This window comes from Notothenia rossii (assembly GCF_949606895.1).
Source record: "Notothenia rossii genome assembly, chromosome: 3".
NCBI classification, from domain to species: Eukaryota; Metazoa; Chordata; class Actinopteri; order Perciformes; family Nototheniidae; genus Notothenia; species Notothenia rossii.
The window spans coordinates 227,501-251,669 of NC_136901.1; the positions used below are offsets into that span (position 1 = coordinate 227,501).

Genomic DNA, 24,169 nt, shown 5'->3' on the forward strand with positions numbered 1-24,169 from the left:
CTCACGTGTGTGTGTGTGTGTGTGTGTGTGTGTGTGTGTGTGTGTGTGTGTGTGTGTGTGTGTGTGTGTGTGTGTGTGTGTGTGTGTGTGTGTGTGTGTGTGTGTGTGTGTGTGTGTGTGTGTGTGTGTGTCAGTTGTTCTCAGGTGTGAGTCAGGTGTTCTCAGGTATGGTAACAGGTGTTCTCTGTGTTTCAGGTGATCCAGGTGTGTTGTCACGGCTCCTCAGACAGCTTCCACTTCAGCCTACCGGTCTCCATGGAGACGCAGAGTGAGGGATGGGACTTACCTGTGCAGGTAGGTGCAGCAGAACCAGCAGGTAGGGTCCGGGTCACACCTCTCACTGTGTGTGTTTATCCACAGCGAGGCCTGGAGGACACACCTGTGCAGGTGAGCCGGGAGGACCTGTGCCGGCTGACGGAGGCTCAGGTCCACCTGATGGAGGCTCACCTGATGGAGGCTCACCTGATGGAGGCCCACCTGCAGCAGCACCTCTACTCCGCCCGGTTGGACTCCACCCTCCAGGGGGGCGGGGCTTGGCGGAACGATGGCTTCCTGTCTCTGCCCATAGAGGAAGTGCTGCCGGCGCCTCAACATATCCCAGAATCCTTCAGGGGAAAGAGCTGGAACCAGATTCACCTGGAGGACGAGGAGCAGGTGGAGAGGCTGGTGAGGCAGTTCAGGGGCGGAGCCTTCCTCTGCTACTTCGACTCCGAGTCACTGGCCAGGTAACACACACCTGTTCACACACTCACCTGTTCACACTCACCTGTACACACACACCTGAACACACACTCACCTGTACACACATTCACCTGTCCACACACACCTGTACACACACTCACCTGTCCACACACTCACCTGTCCACACACACACCTGTACCACACACCTATAGTTCACTGACTCCCCCCTCAGGTATGGGAGGAGGCGGAGTCAGATCCAGAAAGGTGGAGGTGAGAACCTGGAGGCGGAGTCTGACCCCGGCTTCCAGCCCCTATTGGACGGTGATGAGCATGTGTGCGTCAGGAGGAGGCGTGGCTTCAGATTGGCGTCCAGGTGCCAGGTGAGACAGATTGGGGGTTCAGGTAAAGGTGAGTCAGAGGGGGGATTCGGGTAAAGGTGAGACAGAGGAGGGGTTTGGGTAAAAGTGAGACAGAGGGGGGGTTCGGCTAAAGGTGAGACAGAGGGGAGGTTCGGGTAAAGGTGAGACAGAGGGGGGGTTCGGGTAAAGGTGAGACAGAGGGGGGGTCCTCCTCACCTGTCTGTTTTCCGGCAGGTGGTGAAGGTGAGTCGCAGCACTCAGACCGTCCGGTTGGTCGTCCCAGCTGTCCGTCAGTCAGAGGCCCTGCCCTCCGGAGTGCCAGCAGCCAATCAGGAAGCCGAGAGGACCCCTGCGTCGTGGCGCTGCCTCCCTGCAGAGTATTACGACATCCTGACTCCTCTGCAGCCGCACAGCTCCCTGATCTACCTCCTGAGCCCCGCCCCCCCCCACTCACCTATACCCCTATACACAGGCTCCGCCCCCCGGCGCTGCAGGAAGAGGCGCCCGCAGGCCTGTCAGGGGTCCAAAGTCAAATACAAACCACTTCCTATCCGCTTCTACAACCCAACCAGCAACCGCATCCTGAAGCACCCGCCCCCCTCCCGAGGCCCCACCCCTTCATGCCCCCACCCTCCCTGTGTCCGTCAGCTGTTCCGCAGTCTGAGTCCGGACCTGAACACTGAGGGGGAGGGGCCTTCCAGGATCAAAGCCCCACCCCCTCAGAGCAGGGGGGAGAGGCCACGCCCCCTCAGGAAAACCTCTCAGACGGCCCCCCTCCCTCCCTCCCGTAGGGGGAGGGGCCGCCGGGGTAACTGCCCTTCAAAATAAAATGTAATATCTGTATTCTCTATGAGAGATCATATAATTAATAATGAATGTATTATTCAGAGGGGGGTCTTTAATATGTTTATAAAGGTTTACAGGAACTCTGGACATTTAATAAAGTTATAGTTATTTTTTAAAACAAGAAAAAGGTCATTCAATTGGATTTCATTATCATTTAAACAAATACATGAAGTGCACCCGTCCTCCTGTCGGCAGCTGTAACACATGTTCTGAGTGTAAATGTTATCAGTGTTTATGTTCAGTTCTCACAGCGTCCACCAGGCAGAGGATGGAGTCGCCCACCTGCTCCGCTGACAGCTGAAGCCCCGCCCACTTCCTCTCACCTGCACACAGGAAGTCAGAAACAAATGTCTAACAAAATAAAGCTTCATGTGCACACGCTGTTCTGGTACAAACAAATATAATAACCTGATCAAATATAAAGTTACTGGTTAGAGGCTCACCTGTCTGTCTCTCTGTCCACCTGTCTGTCTGTCTCTCTGTCCACCTGTCTGTCTGTCTCTCTGTCCACCTGTCTGTCTGCATCTCTGTCTTCAGTCTGTCTGCCGTCTGCTGCAGCTGCTGCTCCAAACTACATTTCCCACAATCCTCTTCTCCCTGTAGCCCCGCCTCCTGAGGTACCGCTCCCCGTAGCCCCGCCTCCTGAGCTGCATCCTGTTGTCCTATTGGACAGCTAGGCTCCTCCTCCTCGCCAGAGTGGCTGTCATGTGATTGAGGAGTGTGCTGGTGCATTGTGGGGGATGGAGTTTGTAGTTCTTCCTCACTCCACTCGTCCTCTGTTCTCTGAAAAACTTCCTCTTCTTCATCTTCCTCTTCTTCATCTTCCTCTTCTTCTTTGTATTCCGTGTCATAAATTGGCGTCAGGTTTTGTCTCTCCGTGGTCCCCCTGGTTAGCATGTTGTCTGTTGTTAGCATGTTCCCCCTGGTTAGCATGTTGTCTGGAGTTAGCGTGTTCCCCCTGGTTAGCATGTTGTCTGTAGTTAGCGTGTTCCCCCTGGTAAGCATGTTGTCTGGAGTTAGCGTGTTCCCCCTGGTTAGCATGTTGTCTGTTGTTAGCATGTTCCCCCTGGTTAGCATGTTGTCTGGAGTTAGCGTGTTCCCCCTGGTTAGCATGTTGTCTGTAGTTAGCGTGTTCCCCCTGGTTAGCATGTTGTCTGTAGTTAGCGTGTTCCCCCTGGTAAGCATGTTGTCTGGAGTTAGCGTGTTCCCCCTGGTTAGCATTTTGTCTGTAGTTAGCGTGTTCCCCCTGGTTAGCATGTTGTCTGTAGTTAGCGTGTTGTCTGTAGTTAGCATGTTGTCTGGAGTTAGCGTGTTCTCCATGTTTAGCATGTTGCCTGGAGTTAGCGTGTTCTCCGTGGTCCCCCTGGTTAGCATGTTCTCCATGTTGTTGGCGTGTTGTTGAGTCTCCAGGTTGGTCACCGCCTGAAGAGGAAAATCAGTCAGAGGAGAGAAACTACACCTCCCATGATGCACCTGTTCTGTATGCAGGTATATTACCTGAGTGAGTTTGCGCTGCAGGTGCAGGTTGTTCTCTCTCAGCGTCTCCATGGTAACCTCCATCTCTGAACACCTGTCCTCCAGAACGCCCTGCTCTGATTGGAGGGTGAGACGCCACACCTGTAGCTGCTGCTCCATTAACCTGAAGAGGAAGAGGAGGAGAGGATGAAGAGGATGAGGAAGAGGAGGAGAGGATCAAGAGGAGGAGGAACAGCTGTAGTTTTCTTACCATTTGTCTCTCTGCAGGTTTCTGACTTCAGTCAACAGGACAGACGCCTTCAGCTGATCAACAACAACAACAAATAACTATTAGATTAAGTAATGGAATGAACTAATTTATTAATTGATTGTTTACCTGCGGAGGCTCCTCCTCCGTCTGCAGAGCTTTGGAGGAGGTGGGAGGATGCACTGATGCATTCTGGGAGACGGAGTCTTCAGAGGGGGGCGGGGCGCTGATGAACAAAATAAACACATTCATAGCGAAGAGTTCGCTAACGAGGTTAACGAGACACTCACCTGACTCACCTGTCCTGAGGCTCCGCCCACTCCAGGCCCCGCCTCCTGCCTGCCTCTCTCTGGGTCTGTCTCCGCGGCAACAGCGTGTAACGAGCGCTGCATGCTAACGAGGACAAAGACTCCCTCCAGGTGGGCTGCAACAGTCAATTAACTCACCTGTGTTATTCAACTGTGTGTGAGTGTTTGCGTGTGAGTGTGTGTGTGTGAGAGTGAGTGTGAGTGTGAGTGTGAGTGTGTGTGTGTGTGTGTGTGTGTGTGTGTGTGTACCTGTGTGCAGAACTCGAGCACAGGGTGGTGTGTGTTGTGTCTCCTGGAGTGTTTCTCCTTCAAGTAGCAGCTCTGGCAGAGGTGGACGTTCACACACTTCATACAGCGATACCTGAAAACAAGAGTTGCACTCTGATTGGCTGACGATAAACAACTGTTCTGATTGGCTCACAGTAAACAACTGTTCTGATTGGCTCACAGTAAACAAAGCCTTATGAGGGGATCACGTGATGCAGCGAAGCTAGGTAGACCCTAGCCCAGGGGCTCTTCATCCTAATTCAATTTAAAACCTTTAAAAACACCCAAACCCACTTTTAATTTGGTCGGACGAATGCAGTATGGACTTGAGATCAGGGAACAAACAACAACATTCAGCTGATGAGAAAATTCTGACATCTAAAGAGAAAATTACTCCCGAGACTTGTGAGCAAGAAGTTTGTGTAATGGCGGCGGTGGCACAGCAACACCTGAGCGGAGGAGACTCACTTATCCTTCAAGAGAGTAGAAACGACAATCAAGCCCTCTCCAGTAAACTTGACTCCAAAACCGCAGAAATTAATCAGTCTATCTCCGGACTGAAATCTATGCTGGATAAGTTGAGCTCCTGTGTAACCGAAGCAGAAGACCGTATTGGCACGGCGGAGGACCAGCTGGTGGACCTGGACTCTCGTCTTGTCAAGTTAAGAAAAGAAAATGACTTTTTAATGGAGAAGGTCGACCAGCTTAAGAACTACAGCCGACGCAATCTTATTTGTTACAGTGTACCGTGCACCAGGTCCTTATTCAGAATTCTTATCAGCTTTGGTTCTTAAAACAGATAAAGTAATTATCGTAGGTGAGTTTAATATTCATGTTGACGATGATAAAAATAGCCTTACTGTTGCATTTAACTCTATATTAGATTCTGTTGGTTTCTGTCAGAGTGTAAATAAACCAACCCACTGCTATAATCACACTCTTGACCTTGTTCTGACTTATGGTATTGAAATTGAGCAACTATTAGTCGAATCACATAATCCTGCTTTATCCGACCATTTCTTAGTAACTTTTGAAGTACTGTTACTAGACTACAAAGCATTAGCCAAAAGCTCCTGCAGCAGAAACCTATCTGTTAGTGCTATAGCCACATTTAAGGAAGAGATTCCACCAATACTTAACTCGATAGCATGTCTGCATGTAGGGGAGGAAACTTATACAAAATGTACACCACCCCAAATTGATCATGTTGTTGATAGTACTACAGATGCGCTGCGAATAAAATGAGACTCTGTTGCTCCTTTGAAAAAGAAGAAAATAAAACCACATAGATTAGCTCCATGGCATAATGCCCAAACCCGCAAAATAAAGCAAAAGTCGAGACAACTTGAAAGGATATGGCGTTCCACTAAACTTGAAGAATCTCGTTTAATTTGGCATATTACTCTCAATGAATATAAGAAAGCACTGCGTAAAGCGAGAGCAGCCTACTAATCTTCATTAATAGATGAGAATAAGAATAATGCAAGATTTCTTTTCAGCACTGTAGCCAGGCTGACAGAGAGCCACAGCTCGACTGAGCCTTCTATTCCCATAGCACTCAGTAGCAATGATTTTATGTGCTTTTTTAACGATAAAATTGTTACTCTTAGAAACAAAATCAATGACCTCTTGCCTTTGACCAGTATAGTGTTATCAACAGCTCCCGGAAACGTAAGCTCTAATATTACACTAGATAGTAAACTAGAATGCTTTTCAGCCATAAACCTTGAACAATTAAATTCAATGATTCTCTCTTCTAAACCATCAACGTGTATCTTAGACCCGATTCCAACTAAGCTGTTAAAATAAGTTTTTCCATTAATTAGCACTTCTTTATTAAATATTATGAATATGTCTTTATTATCAGGCTATGTTCCAAAATCATTCAAAGTAGCAGTGATAAAACCGCTTCTTAAAAAGCACAACCTCGATCCAGAGGTTTTAGCCAACTATAGACCTATTTCTAATCTTCCGTTCCTCTCAAACATTCTTGAGAAAGCAGTCGCAAAACAGCTGTGTGATTACTTAAGAAACTATGATTTATTTGAAGATGTTCAGTCTGGCTTTAGAACACAACATAGCACAGAGACAGCTCTGGTTAAAGTCACAAATGACATTCTAATAGCCTCAGACAAGGGACTTGTCTCTATTCTTGTCTTGCTCGATCTTAGTGCTGCATTTGATACTATCGACCATGATATCCTATTGCAAAGACTAGAGCACTTAGTTGGCATACAGGGAACTGCTTTAGGCTGGTTTAGGTCCTATCTATCTGAACGCTCTCAGTTTGTACGTGTCAACGATGAATCTTCCACGCAAACCAAAGTTAGCCATGGAGTGCCACAGGGCTCAGTGCTTGGACCTATTTTGTTCACCCTATATATGCTTCCGTTAGGCAATATTATAAGAAATCATTCTGTAAACTTTCATGCGGATGATACTCAACTATATTTATCAATCAAGCCTGATGAAATTAATCATCTAAATAAAATTCAAGACTGCCTCAAGGACTTAAAAACGTGGATGACCTTAAACTTTTTGATGTTAAACACGACCAAAACTGAAGTTATTGAACTTGGCCCGAAGAATCTACGAAACAAATTATCTAAAGATATACTAACTATGGATGGCATTAATTTGGCCTCCAGTGAGACTGTAAGGAATCTTGGTGTTATATTTGATCAGGATTTATCCTTTAACACCCACATAAAATCAATTTCAAGGACCGCCTACTTCCATCTACGTAACATTGCAAAAATCAGGCATATCTTGCCTCAAAACGATGCAGAGAAACTAGTCCATGCATTTGTTACTTCAAGGCTGGATTATTGTAACTCCTTATTATCAGGGTGTACCAAGAAGTCAGTCAAGTCTCTTCAGCTGATTCAAAATGCTGCAGCTCGTGTACTAACCAGAGTTAGGAAAAGGGACCACATTACTCCTGTTCTGGCTGCCTTACACTGGCTCCCTATAGAACACAGGATAGAATTTAAAATTCTTCTTCTCGCCTACAAAGCCCTTAATGGGCAGGCGCCATCTTACCTTAAAGAACTCATTATACCCTATTGTCCTACTAGGGCATTGCGTTCCAAGAATGCAGGGTTGTTGGTTGTTCCTGGAGTCTCTAAAAGTACAATGGGAGCCAGAGCCTTTTCTTATCAAGCTCCACTTTTGTGGAATCAGCTTCCAGTTTGTGTTCGGGCGGCAGACACCCTATCCGTTTTTAAGAGTGCGCTTAAGACCTTCCTTTTTGATAAAGCTTATAGTTAGGGCTGATTAGATTCAGCCCCTAGTTTTGCTGATATAGGCTTAGTTTGTCGGGGGACATCTTACTTCTTCCTTCTCTCTGTCTATACCTGTGTACTCTCATGTTCCGATTAACCCAGCTTCCCCAAATTTCTTTCTTTTTGGTGTCTATATACGCCGGGATCCGGAGTCATGGATGATCCTGCGGTCCTGTGTCATGGATCGCGAGTCCTGGATCTTGAGTCGTGGCTGTGGTCCTGGATCATAAGTCCTGGATGGATATCCTCGTGGATTCATCTTCCTATTATACACACATGCATTTCCTAACATTTGGTCTACCTATGCTGCAAATGTATTATCTTTTCAATTTATACACGGCATCTATTGCACGTCTGTCCGTCCTGGGAGAGGGATTCCTCCTCTGTTGCTCTCCCTGAGGTTTCTCCCATTTTTCCCTTTAAACTGTGGTTTTCTCTGGAAGTTTTTCCTTGTACGATGTGAGGGTCTAAGGACAGAGGGTCTAAGGACAGAGGGTCTAAGGACAGAGGGTGTCGTATTGTCATACTGATATTCTGTACAAACTGTGAAGTCCACTGAGACAAATGTAACATTTGTGATATTGGGCTATATCAATAAACATTGATTGATTGATAATAATATACGTGTCATTGGTCTCGGGGAAAGCTGCGAGGGAAACGATCCTTTAAACTTTTTTGTTAACTGGATCGGGACGTTTTACTTTTTAGTAATTGTTTTTCTCTATTGTCAGTGCTTTATCTTACTTTTTGCCACTTTACTGCGGGAGATACATTTACACTTGCATGGTGACTTCTCAAAGAGGCCGTAATACCATGATCAATGTATACTCTTATTGTTGATGAACAGGGCAGTGACATTTGTTAGCTTTAATGTGAATGGACTAAACGGACCGGTTCAAAGGAAACGAGTCTTGACACACCGGAAAAAACTGCAAATTGATATTGCTTTTAAACAAGAAACCCATCTTACCGCACAGGAGCATAAGAAACTGAGGAGAGAATGGGTAGGACATGTAGTTTCATCATCCTTTAATTCCAAAGCCAGGGGAGTAGTATGTATTAGTTAATTGTCAGATTTACTCAGAACCCTGGACACTTTTAAACGTATACACACCCAACCATGATGATGCATCCTTTATTTAAGGTGTCAGGGGGACGACAAAACATACTGGTAGGGGGCGATTTTAATTTTTGCCTGGATCCTATTCTGGATAAGTCATCCTTGGCAGCATCCAAATCAAAAGCTGCCAAAACCACCCTGGCATTTATGAAAGATCTAAATTTGACAGATGTTTGGAGACAGATGCACCCTCAAAGCAGAGACTACTCTTTCTATTCCCGTCCCCATAAGTCTCATACTAGAATCAACCTTTTTCTCTTATCAACGCAGCTAGTTCATAGAGCATTGGAATCTGAATATTTATCTAGGACCCTGTCTGATCACTCTCCTTTGACCCTGTCTATTTTGATGCCAGAAAAAACAACTAACTCATATAGATGGCGACTGAACCCTACCCTTCTTCAAAAACCAGATTTGTGCATGTTTATTAGGGACCAGATAAAGCTATTCTGCGAGACTAAATGTCCGTCCTCCCCCAATAGTGTTATACTATGGGACACACTTAACGGTTATGTAAGGGGACAAATAATCTCTTATACAAAAGGTATTAAAAATAAATATATGGCAGAAATAGAAAAACTGGAAACTGGGTCCAAGGTATTATACCAATCGCTGTTAATGAAGCTCAAATACAATCCGCTACACACTTATACAATTGAAAAAGCCATTTAAAGAACTAAACAAAGGTATTATGAATTGGGAGAGAAGGCACATACAATTCTGTCCTGGCAACTGAGAACAGAGGAAAGCTCAAGAATAATTAACGCAATTCAAACTGAAGCGGGTCCAATAATAACCTGGCAGAAATCAATGACACATTTAAACAGTTTTATGCAAATGTAATAAATCGGAATCACCAGAAGATCTGACTAAAATTGATGAATTCCTGTCCAATATTGACTTGCCAAAGCTTGGCCAAGAAGACCAAAATAAACTTGATCTTCCCTACACCATCCATCCATCTTCTCCCGCTTCTCCGTGGTGTGGTCGCGGGGGTATCAGTTCCAGCAGAGAGCCCCAAACGTTCCTTTCATATCAACCAGCTCTGACTGGGGATCCCAAGGCGCTCCCAGGCCAGCGAAGAGATATAATCCCTCCACCTGGTCCTAGGTCTACCCCTCTGTCTCTTCCCAGCTGGACGTGCCTGGAACACCTCCCTAGGGAGGTGCCCAGGTGGCATCCTAACTAGGTGCCCGAACCACCTCAACTGGCTCCTTTCGACGCGAAGGAGGAGCGGTTCAACTCCGAGTCCCTCCCGGATGACTGAACTTCTCACCTTATCCCTAAGGGAGACACCAGCCACCCTGCGGAGAAAACCCATCTCGGCCGCTTGCATCCGCGATCTCGAAAATGGCGCGGTAGACAGAGAGCTTTGCCTTCTGGCTCAGCTCCCTTTTCGTCACAACGGTGCGGTAAAGCGACTGCAGTACCGCTCCCGCTGCTCCGATTCTCCGACCCATCTCACGCTCCATTGTTCCCTCACTCGAGAACAAGACCCCGAGATACTTGAACTCCTTCACTTGGGGTAAGGACTCATTCCCTACTAGGAGTGGACAGTCCATCGGTTTCCTGCTGAGAACCATGGCCTCAGATTTGGAGGTGCTGATCCTCATCCCAGCCGCTTCACACTCGGTGGTGAACCGATCCAGTGAGTGCTGAAGGTCGCAGACCGATGAAGCCATCAGAACCACAGCATCTGCAAAAAGCAGTGGTGCAATCCTTAGTCCACCGAACTGCAGACCCCCCCCCCCCCCACGACTACGCCTCGAAATCCCATCCATGTATATTACAAACAGTATTGGTGACAAAGCGCAGCCCTGGCGGAGGCCAACCCTCACCTGAAATGGGTCCGACTTACTGCCGAGGACCCGGACACAGCTCTCGCTTTGGGAGTACAGAGATTGGATGGCCCTGAGTAGAGACCCCCTCACCCCATTCTCCCACAGCACCTCCCACAGTAACTCCCTGGGAACCCGGTCATACGCCTTCTCCAAGTCTACAAAACACATGTAGACTGGATGAGCGTACTCCCAGGCCCCCTCCAGGATCCTTGCGAGAGTAAATAGCTGATCCTTCGTTCCACGACCAGGACGGAATCCGTATTGTTCCTCCTCAATCTGAGGTTCGACAATCGGCCTGACCCTCCTTTGGAGTACCTTAGAGTAAACTTTCCCGGGGAGGCTGAGTAGTGTGATGCCTCTGTAATTGGCACACGCCCTCTGATCCCCCTTTTTAAAAAGGGGAGCCACCCCCCCGGTCTGCCACTCCTTCGGTACTGTTTCCGACTTCCACGCAACGTTGATGAGACGTGTCAACCATTACAGTCCCTCAACACCCAGAGCCTTCAGCATTTCTGGGTGGATCTCATCCACCCCCGGGGCTTTAATCTTCCCTACACTGAGAAAGAAATTGAAAATGCTTTGGGCTCATTGCAATCTAATACATCGCCGGGGGAAAATGGTTTCCCACCAGAATTCTACAGAGAATTTAAGGATTTACTCATCATGGATGTAATTAACTTAGCATAAAAAACTCAAACTCTGCCCGAATCATTCTCTACTGCGATAATCACTGTGATCCACAGACCAAATAAAGATCCATTAAAGTGCTCTTCATTTCGACCTATTTCATTATTGAATTCGGACTATACATTAATATCTAAGGCCCTGGTTAACAGGCTTGGCCAATGTTTGCCACAAGTGATTAATCCGAGGCTGATAACTCATATAGGCTCTTTAATATTATCCACCTAACAAAGTCAAAGACTGAGCCCAGTATAGCTGCAGCTTTAGACGCTGAAAAGGCCTTCGACCGGCTGGAGTGGCCATATTTATTTAAAGTCTTGGCCAAGTTTGGGTTTGGTCAGTTGTTTATTAATTGGGTTAAAACTCTTTATCATGAACCCCGGGCCAAAATGACTACTAATGGTCAGATCTCTACTGCGTTTCCCCTGAGTAGATCAAGCCGACAGGGCTGCCCTCTGTCTCCGGAGCTGACCTCCGTCTCCGGGTATGCGCTCTGTCTCCAGCGGGCTGCCCTCCGTCTCCGGGGCTGCCCTCCGTCTACCCCTCCGTCTCCGGGGCAGCCCTCCGTCTCCGGGGCTGCCCTCCGTCTCCGGGACTGCCCTCTGTCTCCTGGGCTTTTTGTCTTGGCTATTGAGACCCTAGCTGAAGCAATCAGACAGGATCCTGATATAAAAAGTTTTAGAGTAGATCAGAGGAATCATAAAATGTATCTCCTGGCAGATGATGTACTTTTGTACGGACCCTGGTAACTCCCTCACCAAATGACAGACTCTGCTACATGATTATGGGGTTATCTCAGGATATAAGGTAAACCAAGGGAACAGTGAAATCATTTCACTAACTAGCTTTGATTACACTGAGTATCAACGTACAAGCCCATTTAAGTGGGTTAACAATATAAAATATCTTGGGATGACTATAGATAATGACCTTACAAATATATACAAACTTAACTACCTCCCATTGCTCAGTAGAATTGAAAGTGATCTACAAAGGTGGATGAGTTTACCCATTACTCTAATTGGCAGAGTTAACTGTGTGAAAATGAATATACTACCAAGGCTACAGTATCTTTTCGGGTCCTTGCCCATTCAACTGCCTCAAACTGTTTTAAAACCCTCAATAAGCATGTTGGACAGTTTATATGGAACTGTGAGGTGGCCAGGGTATCTATGGAGAGATGAACGTGGGATTACAGATCAGGGGGCCTTCGATTACCATGTTTTAACAAGTATTATTTGGCGGCTCAAATGGCATTTGTTTCAGCCTTTTTTGAGGGCGACGGTGCCCCATCCTGGATACAAATTGGATTGCACACCCTGAAAGAAAAAGTTTTCAACATTTTTATTTATAAATGGAACCCCAGGATTATATCCAAGAAGACAGACAACCCTATTTTAAGGCATTTGATTAAAATGTGGTGTGAGACTCATAGAAGTCTGGGACTGAAAGTTGGACTGTCACCAAAGTCACCTCTGAGACAAAATGAACTCAAACCCATGACTCTCAATAACAAGATTCTGGAAACTTGGCATAATAAGGGGATCCAACATTTGGAATATTGCTACGAAAAAAGACTCCTCATGTCCTTTGAACAATTAAAGAGTAAATATGACTATGTCCAACAAGACCTTCTTCTGCTATCTTCAGTTCAGATCCTTTCTCAGAGCCAACCTGGGCCCTGGGATGACGTCACCTGTGTTGACTGATGTGGAGAAACTGCTTCATGAGGGAAATGTATACAAAGGTATTTCTAACATGTACTCTTTACTGCTGAATGAGAGCCCAAAGCCAGGTTTACACAAATCTAGAGCGAGATGGGAGTCAGGTCTGGATGTAGCAATTGATGAACAGCTCTGGTCAGATTTATGTAAAGACAGTTTGTCAGCTACTCTTAATGCCAGGTACAGACTGGTTCACTGTAATGTCCTCCATCAACTGTGCCTCACCCCACAGAAACTACATAGATCCAAGCCCGAGCTGTCAGAGATGTGCTTCTGGTGTGGTATTGAGGTCGGCTCCTTCCTACACTGTACCTGGCTTTGCACAAAAGTGAGGTCCTTTGGTACGAGTTTTGTGACACCTTAACCAAGATCACAGGATCTACCTTCCCTTTAGATCCTGAGCTTTGCTTACTGGGCGATTTCACAAGTCTCAATAGATCTTTAACTAAATCCCAAATTAAATTGATGGAAATTGCTTTATGTGTGGCTAGGGAATGCATAACACTAACATGGATATCTGACTCTCCTCTCCTCAATGATAGATGGTCTTTAGAAATGAACAGTTGTATTCCAAAGATCACATATAGTCTTAGAAAAGGATATAACACCTTTCTGAAGGTCTGGCAGCCTCATTTAGAGTCTATAGATGCATTACTGACGCCACCAGGTATATCATCTGATGAACCAACAGGCCTCTGCACATACAGTAGCACTGTGTATGTGTTGTTGCATAAACCTGAAAATTATGAATAAAATATTACAAAAAAAACATTCATTCTGATTGGCTCAGAGTAAACTAAGTGTTCTGATTGGCTGACAGTAAATTAAGCGTTCTGATTGGCTCTGATTGGCTCACAGTAAACAACTGTTCTGACTGGCTCACCTGAGGCCGGTGAAGGGGCGGGTCTTACAGGTGTGGCAGCGCACGTCGTGACGGACATCCTGACTGACGGACAGACGGTACAGTGTGGGTAGCCATAGCAACAGCGGCGGCTCGCCCCGTAGCCATGACAACACGTGTTCTCCGCTGGCCGTGTCACCATGACGACCTCCAATCAGCTGTCTGCTTCCTGTTCTCACCCTTTCAAAGCAAGAGCTCACCGCCGCCTCCACTTGCCCGAACGCTCCGTCCTCCTGCAGCGCCGCGGGAACCTGAACACATCACAGGGTGAAAGGAGCAGAGGGCATGCTGGGAAATGTAGTCCGTTCTTACCTGGCTCAGATCCTGAAGCAAAGCCCGGAGACCGGAGCGGCTGATGGAGGCGGAGTCACACTGCACTGCTACACCAATCAGAGCTGCAGAAAGAGGCTTTTATTGTGAAGGGCACAATACTAGGCTCTTATTGTGAAGGAGACACACTGACACAAGGCTCTTATTGTGAAGGGCACACACTGTTCTACTGACAACAACATCAATCAATCAATCAATGTTTATTTATATATATGTCTCAGTGGTCTTCACAGTTTGTGCAGAATATCAGTATGACAATACGACACTCTCTGTCCTTAGACCCTCACATCGTACAAGGAAACACTTCCAGAGAAAACCCCCAGTTTAAAGGGGAACATGGGAGAAACCTCAGGGAGAGCAGCAGAGGAGGGATCCCTCTCCCAGGACGGACAGACGTGCAATAGATGCCGTGTGGAAATTGAAGAGATAATACATTTACAACATAGGTAGTCCAAATGTTTGGAAATGCATGTGTCTGTAATAAGAAGATGAATCCACGAGGATGTCAACAGTCTTGTGGGAGCCATCAGGCAGGACCGCAGAGACAGGTTCAGCCACGACACCAGGCTTTTATTGTGAAGGAGCCTCACCTGTGTACTTCCTGTGCAGCGTTTCTGCTGACAGTGCGATCAGAGACGTCTGAAGAGACGCAGAGGAAATAAATCCAGAGCCGCTCCTGAACACATCATATAATAATAAATACATAACACATAAATAATAATAAATAATAAATAAATAATTAAGATAATGTAAGATATAAAAGACATAGATAATAAATGATGTTATTCACAGACCGGTCGTTGATCCCGAACATCAGGCTGCACGTTTCCTCGAGAGTCGCATGACCCGGCACTTCCTGTCCCACGCTATGGAACATCCTGTTCAGAGCCTGGGTCACTTCCTGTCTGTCCAAGCTGACTTCCTGTCTGTGAGGGAGCACCGTGGTGACGTGTCGACAAAACACAGCGTCCACTGGGGAAAAAAAATCAACTACACCGTGTCCACTGGAGACAAACCATCAACTACACCGTGTCCACTGGAGACAAACCATCAACTACACCGTGTCCACTGGAGACAAACCATCAACTACACCGTGTCCACTGGAGACAAACCATCAACTACACCGTGTCCACTGGAGACAAACCATCAACTACACCATGTCCACTGGAGATAAACCATCATCTACACCGTGTCCACTGGAGACAAACCATCAACTACACCGTGTCCACTGGAGACAAACAATCATCTACACCGTGTCCACTGGAGACAAACCATCAACTACACCGTGTCCACTGGAGACAAACAATCATCTACACCGTGTCCACTGGAGATAAACCATCAACTACACCGTGTCCACTGGAGATAAACAATCATCTACACCGTGTCCACTGGAGATAAACAATCATCTACACCGTGTCCACTGGAGACAAACCATCAACTACACCGTGTCCACTGGAGATAAACAATCATCTACACCGTGTCCACTGGAGACAAACCATCAACTACACCGTGTCCACTGGAGACAAACCATCAACTACACCGTGTCCACTGTAAAAAAAACATCAACTACACCGTGTCCATTGGAGATAAACAATCATCTACACCGTGTCCACTGGAGACAAACCATCAACTACACCGTGTCCACTGGAGACAAACCATCAACTACACCATGTCCACTGGAGATAAACAATCATCTACACCGTGTCCACTGGAGACAAACCATCAACTACACCGTGTCCACTGGAGACAAACCATCAACTACATCGTGTCCACTGGAGACAAACCATCAACTACATCGTGTCCACTGGGGACAAAACATCAACTACACCGTGTCCCCTGGAGACAAACCATCAACTACACCGTGTCCACTGGGGATAAACCATCAACTACACCGTGTCCACTGGAGATAAACAATCAACTACACCGTGTCCACTGGAGATAAACCATCAACTACACCGTGTCCACTGGAGATAAACCATCAACTACACCGTGTCCACTGGAGACAAACCATCAACTACACCGTGTCCACTGGAGATAAACCATCAACTACACCGTGTCCACTGGAGATAAACAATCAACTACACCGTGTCCACTGGAGATAAACCATCAACTACACCGTGTCCACTGGAGACAAAACATCAACTACACCGTGTCCCCTGGAGACAAACCATCAACTACACCGTGTCCACTGGAGATAAACAATCAACTACACCGTGTCCACTGGAGATAAACCATCAACTACACCGTGTCCACTGGAGACAAACCATCAACTACACCGTGTCCACTGGAGATAAACCATCATCTACACTGTGTCCGCTGGAAACAAACCATCAACTACACCGTGTCCACTGGAGACAAACCATCAACTACACCGTGTCCACTGGAGATAAACCATCATCTACACTGTGTCCACTGGAAACAAACCATCAACTACACCGTGTCCACTGGAGACAAACCATCAACTACACCGTGTCCACTGGAGACAAACCATCAACTACACCGTGTCCACTGGAGATAAACAATCATCTACACCGTGTCCACTGGAGATAAACCATCAACTACATCGTGTCCACTGGAGACAAACCATCAACTACACCGTGTCCACTGGAGACAAACCATCAAACCATCAACTACACCGTGTCCACTGGGGATAAACCATCAACTACACCGTGTCCACTGGAGATAAACAATCAACTACACCGTGTCCACTGGAGACAAACCATCAAACCATCAACTACACCGTGTCCACTGGGGATAAACCATCAACTACACTGTGTCCACTGGAGATAAACAATCATCTACACCGTGTCCACTGGAGATAAACAATCATCTACACCGTGTCCACTGGAGACAAACCATCAACTACACCGTGTCCACTGGAGACAAACAATCAACTACACCGTGTCCACTGGAGACAAACCATCATCTACACCGTGTCCACTGGAGACAAACCATCAACTACACCGTGTCCACTGGAGACAAACAATCAACTACACCGTGTCCACTGGAGATAAACAATCAACTACATCGTGTCCACTGGAGACAAACAATCAACTACACTGTGTCCACTGGAGATAAACCATCAACTACATCGTGTCCACTGGAGACAAACCATCAACTACACCGTGTCCACTGGAGACAAACAATCAACTACACCGTGTCCACTGGAGATAAACAATCATCTACACCGTGTCCACTGGAGACAAACCATCAACTACACCGTGTCCACTGGAGATAAACAATCATCTACACCGTGTCCACTGGAGATAAACCATCAACTACACCGTGTCCACTGGAGATAAACAATCATCTACACCGTGTCCACTGGAGATAAACCATCAACTACACCGTGTCCACTGGAGACAAACCATCAACTACACCGTGTCCACTGGAGACAAACCATCAACTACACCGTGTCCACTGGAGATAAACCATCATCTACACCGTGTCCACTGGAGACAAACCATCAACTACACCGTGTCCACTGGAGATAAACCATCAACTACACCGTGTCCACTGGAGATAAACCATCAACTACACCGTGTCCACTGGAGATAAACAATCATCTACACCGTGTCCACTGGAGATAAACCATCAACTACACCGTGTCCACTGGAGATAAACCATCAACTACACCGTGTCCACTGGAGACAAACCATCAACTACACCGTGTCCACTGGAGATAAACAATCATCTACACCGTGTCCACTGGAGATAAACAATCATCTACACCGTGTCGACTGGAGATAAACCATCATCTACACTGTGTCCACTGGAAACAAACCATCAACTACACCGTGTCCACTGGAGACAAACAATCATCTACACCGTGTCCACTGGAGATAAACAATCATCTACACCGTGTCCACTGGAGATAAACAATCATCTACACCATGTCGACTGGAGATAAACAATCAACTACACCGTGTCCACTGGAGATAAACCATCATCTACACCGTGTCGACTGGAGATAAACAATCATCTACACCGTGTCCACTGGAGATAAACCATCATCTACACTGTGTCCACTGGAAACAAACCATCAACTACACCGTGTCCACTGGAGACAAACCATCAACTACACCGTGTCCACTGGAGACAAACCATCAACTACACCGTGTCCACTGGAGATAAACCATCATCTACACTGTGTCCACTGGAAACAAACCATCAACTACACCGTGTCCACTGGAGACAAACCATCAACTACACCGTGTCCACTGGAGACAAACCATCAACTACACCGTGTCCACTGGAGATAAACAATCATCTACACCGTGTCCACTGGAGATAAACCATCAACTACATCTTGTCCACTGGAGACAAACCATCAACTACACCGTGTCCACTGGAGACAAACCATCAAACCATCAACTACACCGTGTCCACTGGGGATAAACAATCAACTACACCGTGTCCACTGGAGATAAACCATCAACTACATCTTGTCCACTGGAGACAAACCATCAACTACACCGTGTCCACTGGAGACAAACCATCAAACCATCAACTACACCGTGTCCACTGGGGATAAACAATCAACTACACCGTGTCCACTGGAGATAAACCATCAACTACACCGTGTCCACTGGAGATAAACAATCAACTACACCGTGTCCACTGGAGATAAACAATCAACTACACCGTGTCCACTGGAGATAAACAATCAACTACACCGTGTCCACTGGAGATAAACCATCAACTACACCGTGTCCACTGGAGATAAACCATCAACTACACCGTGTCCACTGGAGATAAACCATCATCTACACCGTGTCCACTGGAGATAAACCATCATCTACACCGTGTCCACTGGAGATAAACCATCAACTACACCGTGTCCACTGGGGATAAACAATCAACTACACCGTGTCCACTGGAGACAAACCATCAACTACACCGTGTCCACTGGAGATAAACAATCATCTACACCGTGTCCACTGGAGATAAACAATCAACTACACCGTGTCCACTGGAGACAAACCATCAACTACATCGTGTCCACTGGAGATAAACCATCAACTACACCGTGTCCACTGGAGATAAACCATCATCTACACCGTGTCCACTGGAGATAAACAATCATCTACACCGTGTCCACTGGAGATAAACAATCAACTACACCGTGTCCACTGGAGACAAACCATCAACTACACCGTGTCCACTGGAGATAAACCATCATCTACACCGTGTCCACTGGAGATAAACAATCATCTACACCGTGTCCACTGGAGATAAACCATCAACTACACCGTGTCAACTGGAGACAAACCATCAACTACACCGTGTCCACTGGAGACAAACCATCAACTACATCGTGTCCACTGGAGATAAACCATCAACTACACCGTGTCCACTGGAGATAAACCATCATCTACACCGTGTCCACTGGAGATAAACAATCATCTACACCGTGTCCACTGGAAACAAACCATCAACTACACCGTGTCCACTGGAGACAAACCATCATCTACACCGTGTCCACTGGAGATAAACAATCATCTACACTGTGTCCACTGGAGATAAACCATCAACTACACCGTGTCCACTGGAGATAAACCATCAACTACACCGTGTCCACTGGAGATAAACCATCATCTACACCGTGTCCACTGGAAACAAACCATCAACTACACCGTGTCCACTGGAGATAAACCATCATCTACACCGTGTCCACTGGAGATAAACAATCATCTACACTGTGTCCACTGGAGATAAACAATCAACTACACCGTGTCCACTGGAGATAAACCATCATCTACACCGTGTCCACTGGAGATAAACAATCATCTACACCGTGTCCACTGGAGATAAACAATCAACTACACCGTGTCCACTGGAGATAAACCATCATCTACACCGTGTCCACTGGAGACAAACCATCAACTACACCGTGTCCACTGGAGATAAACAATCATCTACACCGTGTCCACTGGAGATAAACAATCAACTACACCGTGTCCACTGGAGATAAACCATCAACTACACCGTGTCCACTGGAGATAAACCATCAACTACACCGTGTCCACTGGAGACAAACCATCAACTACACCGTGTCCACTGGAGATAAACCATCATCTACACCGTGTCCACTGGAGACAAACCATCAACTACACCGTGTCCACTGGAGATAAACAATCAACTACACCGTGTCCACTGGGGATAAACCATCATAATAATCCCTATTTAATAATAAATATATAATAATACTATTTACTGCAGAGTTGTTTCTGAAGGTGCTGCAGCTTGACGGCCGTTCTGTAGACGGACGAACGGATTTCATTAAATCCTTCTGAAGAAATAAATAAACAAACAAAGTTTTATAAATTCAGTCTGAACGAATGGAAATTAATACATGTCATTATTTACCCAGGCTGTCCAGGTCCATGATGTCTGAAACACAAATATTCAAAAAGTTTATAAAAACATCCTCATAAAACACACTTAGAAATACAAAAAGAGAAATATAAAATAAAATATAAAACAAACTGAAGTCCGTCGGCAGGGGAACTGAAACATGGAGGTAAAAATAAACACAGTAAATAAATGTAAATAAATATGAATATAAAGACGTATGGTCCGTGGTGTTCTTCACGTTTCTCTCTCTGCAGCATTTGAATTATTGACGACGGTTTCCTGTTTCACCTGCCGACCACCTGCGGTTGGACAACCAATCAGCAACCGGCACAGCAGTCAGAAACATAAATAATGTAAGATCAGGATGAGGATTGATTTTCAAAATAAAAGCCCCAGAAAGCAGCAATACAGCCACTATTATCAATAGTTACTTAGCATTAGCAGCATTAGCATCAGGACCAACGGCCGAACAAAAGAGGATACTTGCTGATTATCACCCTGGGGATATTTAAATATTTAAATTGAATAAAAACATGAAATACATGTTTAAGAATGAATATACCGGATAGAGGATATCTCTGTTTATATCTCAGTGAGTGGTGCGATGAGGCTCAGTGTTTGGACGTGACCTCTCTGTGTGTGTGTGTGTGTGTGTGTGTGTGTGTGTGTGTGTGTGTGTGTGTGTGTGTGTGTGTGTGTGTGTGTGTGTGTGTGTGTCTCTTTGTGCCTCATTGTCTCTTGTGTGTTGTAACAGAGGCTCTTTGTTGCTCCGGGGCGTTTGAGGACGAGACACTGAGGCTTTCTTCTTCTGCTGTCAGATAAATATATGCTGTGTGAGATAAACACTCGCTGCGTCATCACAGCCATCCTGACACACAGTCCGGATTATTATATTCTAAATTACAAGATTTATAATGCTCAGTTTTCTGTCTAAAGACGAGAGAGGAAGAGGGTCAGGAAAAGATTAAAAGAACTACAAACTGATCAAAAGAACTACAAATATGTTAAAGGTTTATAAAGGATATGTTCTATAGCACACAAAGAGTATTCCCATATAGACCCTTTAAAAGTAATAACTCTGAATAAATAAAAATGATAAAATATAAAAAGACATTTAAAAATATAAAACACGCTCCTCCCAGTGGGCGGAGCCTCTCGCCTGCACGCACACACACACACACACACACACACACACACACACACACACACACACACACACACACACACACACACACACACACACACACACACACACACACACACACACACACACACACACACACACACACACACACACACACACACTCTCTCAGTTATTTACCCCGCTCCCCTCTCTCTCTCCTCAGAAGTGAAGATGAAGCTGTCTCTCGCCCTTCTGCTCTGCTCCGCCGTCTTCTCCGTCGGTACGTTTCCTTTATACTCAAATTGAAATATTATAGCATATTAAACCTAACTCCTAGTTCACAGAATTTTTATTTTTATTTCAGAACAGAATATTTTATAAAACTGTTTTTCAGAATAAAACTTACATTTAATACTTTTTTACTTTAATTTGAAACCTCTCAGTTTCTTTTTATCGTTAAATGACTTTATGTTGCTGCTGACGGTTTGGAAGATTGAATCTCAATCAGCTGTTTATCAAAGTTTCTCTGTGAATGAAACTACATACTGTGTGTGTGTGTGTGTGTGTGTGTGTGTGTGTGTGTGTGTGTGTATATATGTGTGTGCCTGTGTGTGTGTGTGTGTGTGTGTATATATATGTGCCTGTGTGTGTGCCTGTGTGTGTGTGTGTGTGTGTGTGTGTAGGCTCAGCTATCCGCTGCTACAGCTGTAAGGACTACAGCGGCAGCTGCTCCAAACAGAGGGACTGCAGCTACGACGACGCCTGTCTCACCCTCAGTGAGAGAGGTCAGTACAAACACCTGTACACACCTGTACACACAATTGTAAGCACCTGTATACAAATACACATATACCTGTGTGTGTGTGTGTGTGTGTGTGTGTGTGTGTGTGTGTGTGTGTGTGTGTGTGTGTGTGTGTGTGTGTGTGTGTGTGTGTGTGTGTGTGTGTGTGTGTGTGTGTGTGTGAGTCTAGGAGGGATGACCTTCCGTCAGTGTCTGAAATACACAGACTGTGAGTACAGCCGACTGTCTCAGATGTTTCCTCAGGTAAATGCTAATGCTAAATGCTAGTGGAGTCTGTTGTGAAATGCTAATGCTACATGCTAATGTAGTCTGGTGTTAAGATGCTAAATGCTACATGCTAACTGTGTTGTTTGCAGGTGTCCAGCTTCACCTTTAAGTGCTGTAACTCGGACCTGTGTAACTCCGCCCCCTCGGCTGCAGCGAGCTCTGTGATTGGTCTGCTGGCGTCAGCTGGCGTCCTGTGGTGGTGCGTTCGCTGAGCAGCGCCCCCTGTGGCTGAAACATGACACAGCATTCTCTCTAACATTATTATTATTATAAGACGTATGTTTATGATCTCTAAGTCCTTCCCTGAGGATTAATATGAATAAACACAAACTCCTTAAACAGGAAACTAACCGCTGCCCCGCCAAAATAAAGTGTAACTGAAATGACCAGCTGCTCTGTCTGTGAAGTGATATAATAAAGTCTGACTCTCTGGAGACACGGACTGCTTCATTGTTATTATAAAATTAATGTGTATTACCTGAGGCCTGTACTACGAAGCTGGTTCAACCTAACCTGGATATGTTTGAGTTAGCCGGTTGGCCTAATCCAAAACATACGCGCTCTCGCTAAACGGTCCTACGACGCGGGTTATCAAGTGGATCGCTCAAGCCAGCCGTGTCCTATCTAGTTAGGAGCGTTCACATGAAAGGGGTGGTATCTGGAGCATTCGACCAATCACAAACATGGAGAAGCTACTGACAGCGCAGCGTCATACTTCCTGAATGAAAAGTCAACTATAATATTAGACATATGAAGAAGTTAAACTTTAAACATCCATGACTTAAACACTTGATCCAGGATCAAAGCCACATAGCTGCACCTGCAAGGTGAATACAGCTGGTAACAGAACAAGTGTTTGAATGCGTACATGAACAGGTTTATGATATCACTGCCCCGTCTAAGACACCATCTGACTTTCATTACATTTGTCTCGAGTGTTTCCTCAACTTAATGTGTTGCTTCAAATAATCCTTCTGCATACAGTATGTGACACTGTGAGTGTTGCACGGCCAGATACGGCTCAGCTGACTCAGATAAGGAGATGATACATTATGATGTGATATGCCGCGGACTGTACTTAATGTTACTCTGATCCGGTTACTTATGTTGTGGCAGATATTTAAGTAAGCTTTCTTAACGCTAATGTTATAATAGTCAGATTGCTCTGAAGATGGGAGGTGATATTCTATTAATGTTCACGTTCACACAGTCGGTGATTTTTGCCGGCCGTCTTTCCTGCAACGGCAGCTTTTCTGTATTTCCTTTCTCCTGTAATATGACTTGATGCTTTAAACTCCGCACACTGAGCTCTGATTGGTCAGCAGGCAGTGCTTTCACTGAGTTGAGCTCTTAGCCTGCAACCTAACCTGCTCCGGGGCAGGTTAGCCGCTCAGCATCAGTTACCATGGAGATCTAGCCTGCTAAAAAGAGAACCAGCTTTGTAGGACCGGAGACCCTGAGTTTTCCCTGAAGTTAGCCGCTAAGAGAACATCCTGCTTCGTAGTATACCCCCCTGGTGTCTCTGAAGGCAGCAGCAGACAGGTGAGTCTGC

General features: G+C 45.8%; 4 protein-coding genes across 6 annotated transcripts in view; 3 read left to right on the forward strand and 1 right to left on the reverse strand.

Moving 5' to 3' along the window:
• LOC307033537 (uncharacterized protein) overlaps nt 1-189 on the forward strand; it is a gene marked incomplete at its 5' end in the record, with an annotated part of 2,316 nt that extends 2,127 nt beyond the window's left edge. Inside the window, one exon of the mRNA XM_079672047.1 lies at nt 1-189. This exon is cut by the window's left edge and continues 517 nt beyond it.
• zdbf2 (zinc finger, DBF-type containing 2) overlaps nt 1-2,328 on the forward strand; it is a 24,608-nt gene extending 22,280 nt beyond the window's left edge. Inside the window, exons 7-9 of the mRNA XM_079672044.1 lie at nt 196-725; nt 914-1,061; nt 1,275-2,328. Coding sequence (XP_079528170.1) covers nt 196-725; nt 914-1,061; nt 1,275-1,868 — 1,272 coding nt within the window. The 3' untranslated portion in view covers nt 1,869-2,328. The remainder of the gene's footprint in view (nt 1-195; nt 726-913; nt 1,062-1,274) is intronic.
• dytn (dystrotelin) lies at nt 1,921-21,836 on the reverse strand. Of its 3 annotated transcripts, XM_079672042.1 has the most exons (14): nt 21,747-21,836; nt 20,438-20,461; nt 20,286-20,360; nt 14,863-15,040; nt 14,659-14,744; nt 14,051-14,133; nt 13,721-13,989; nt 4,167-4,278; nt 3,909-4,033; nt 3,739-3,835; nt 3,613-3,665; nt 3,384-3,525; nt 2,330-3,308; nt 1,921-2,209 (listed from the first exon to the last, which is right to left on the reverse strand). In XM_079672042.1, exons 2-14 carry the CDS (start codon nt 20,454-20,456, stop codon nt 2,112-2,114), a joined length of 2,316 nt encoding a protein of 771 aa, XP_079528168.1. In that variant the 5' UTR covers nt 20,457-20,461; nt 21,747-21,836; the 3' UTR covers nt 1,921-2,111. The 3 variants fall into 3 exon arrangements, with proteins under 3 accessions (XP_079528168.1, XP_079528167.1, XP_079528169.1); XM_079672041.1 differs by having other exon boundaries at nt 2,330-3,525; XM_079672043.1 differs by lacking the exon at nt 21,747-21,836 and having other exon boundaries at nt 2,330-3,525; nt 20,286-20,326; nt 20,438-21,584.
• Nucleotides 21,680-23,051, forward strand: LOC307033532 (CD59 glycoprotein-like). The gene is made up of 4 exons (XM_079672046.1): nt 21,680-21,828; nt 22,232-22,333; nt 22,520-22,593; nt 22,707-23,051. The coding sequence occupies exons 1-4, from the start codon at nt 21,780-21,782 to the stop codon at nt 22,827-22,829; spliced, it is 348 nt and encodes a 115-aa protein (XP_079528172.1). The 5' UTR covers nt 21,680-21,779; the 3' UTR covers nt 22,830-23,051.
• The last annotated feature ends 1,118 nt before the right edge of the window (nt 23,052-24,169 follow it).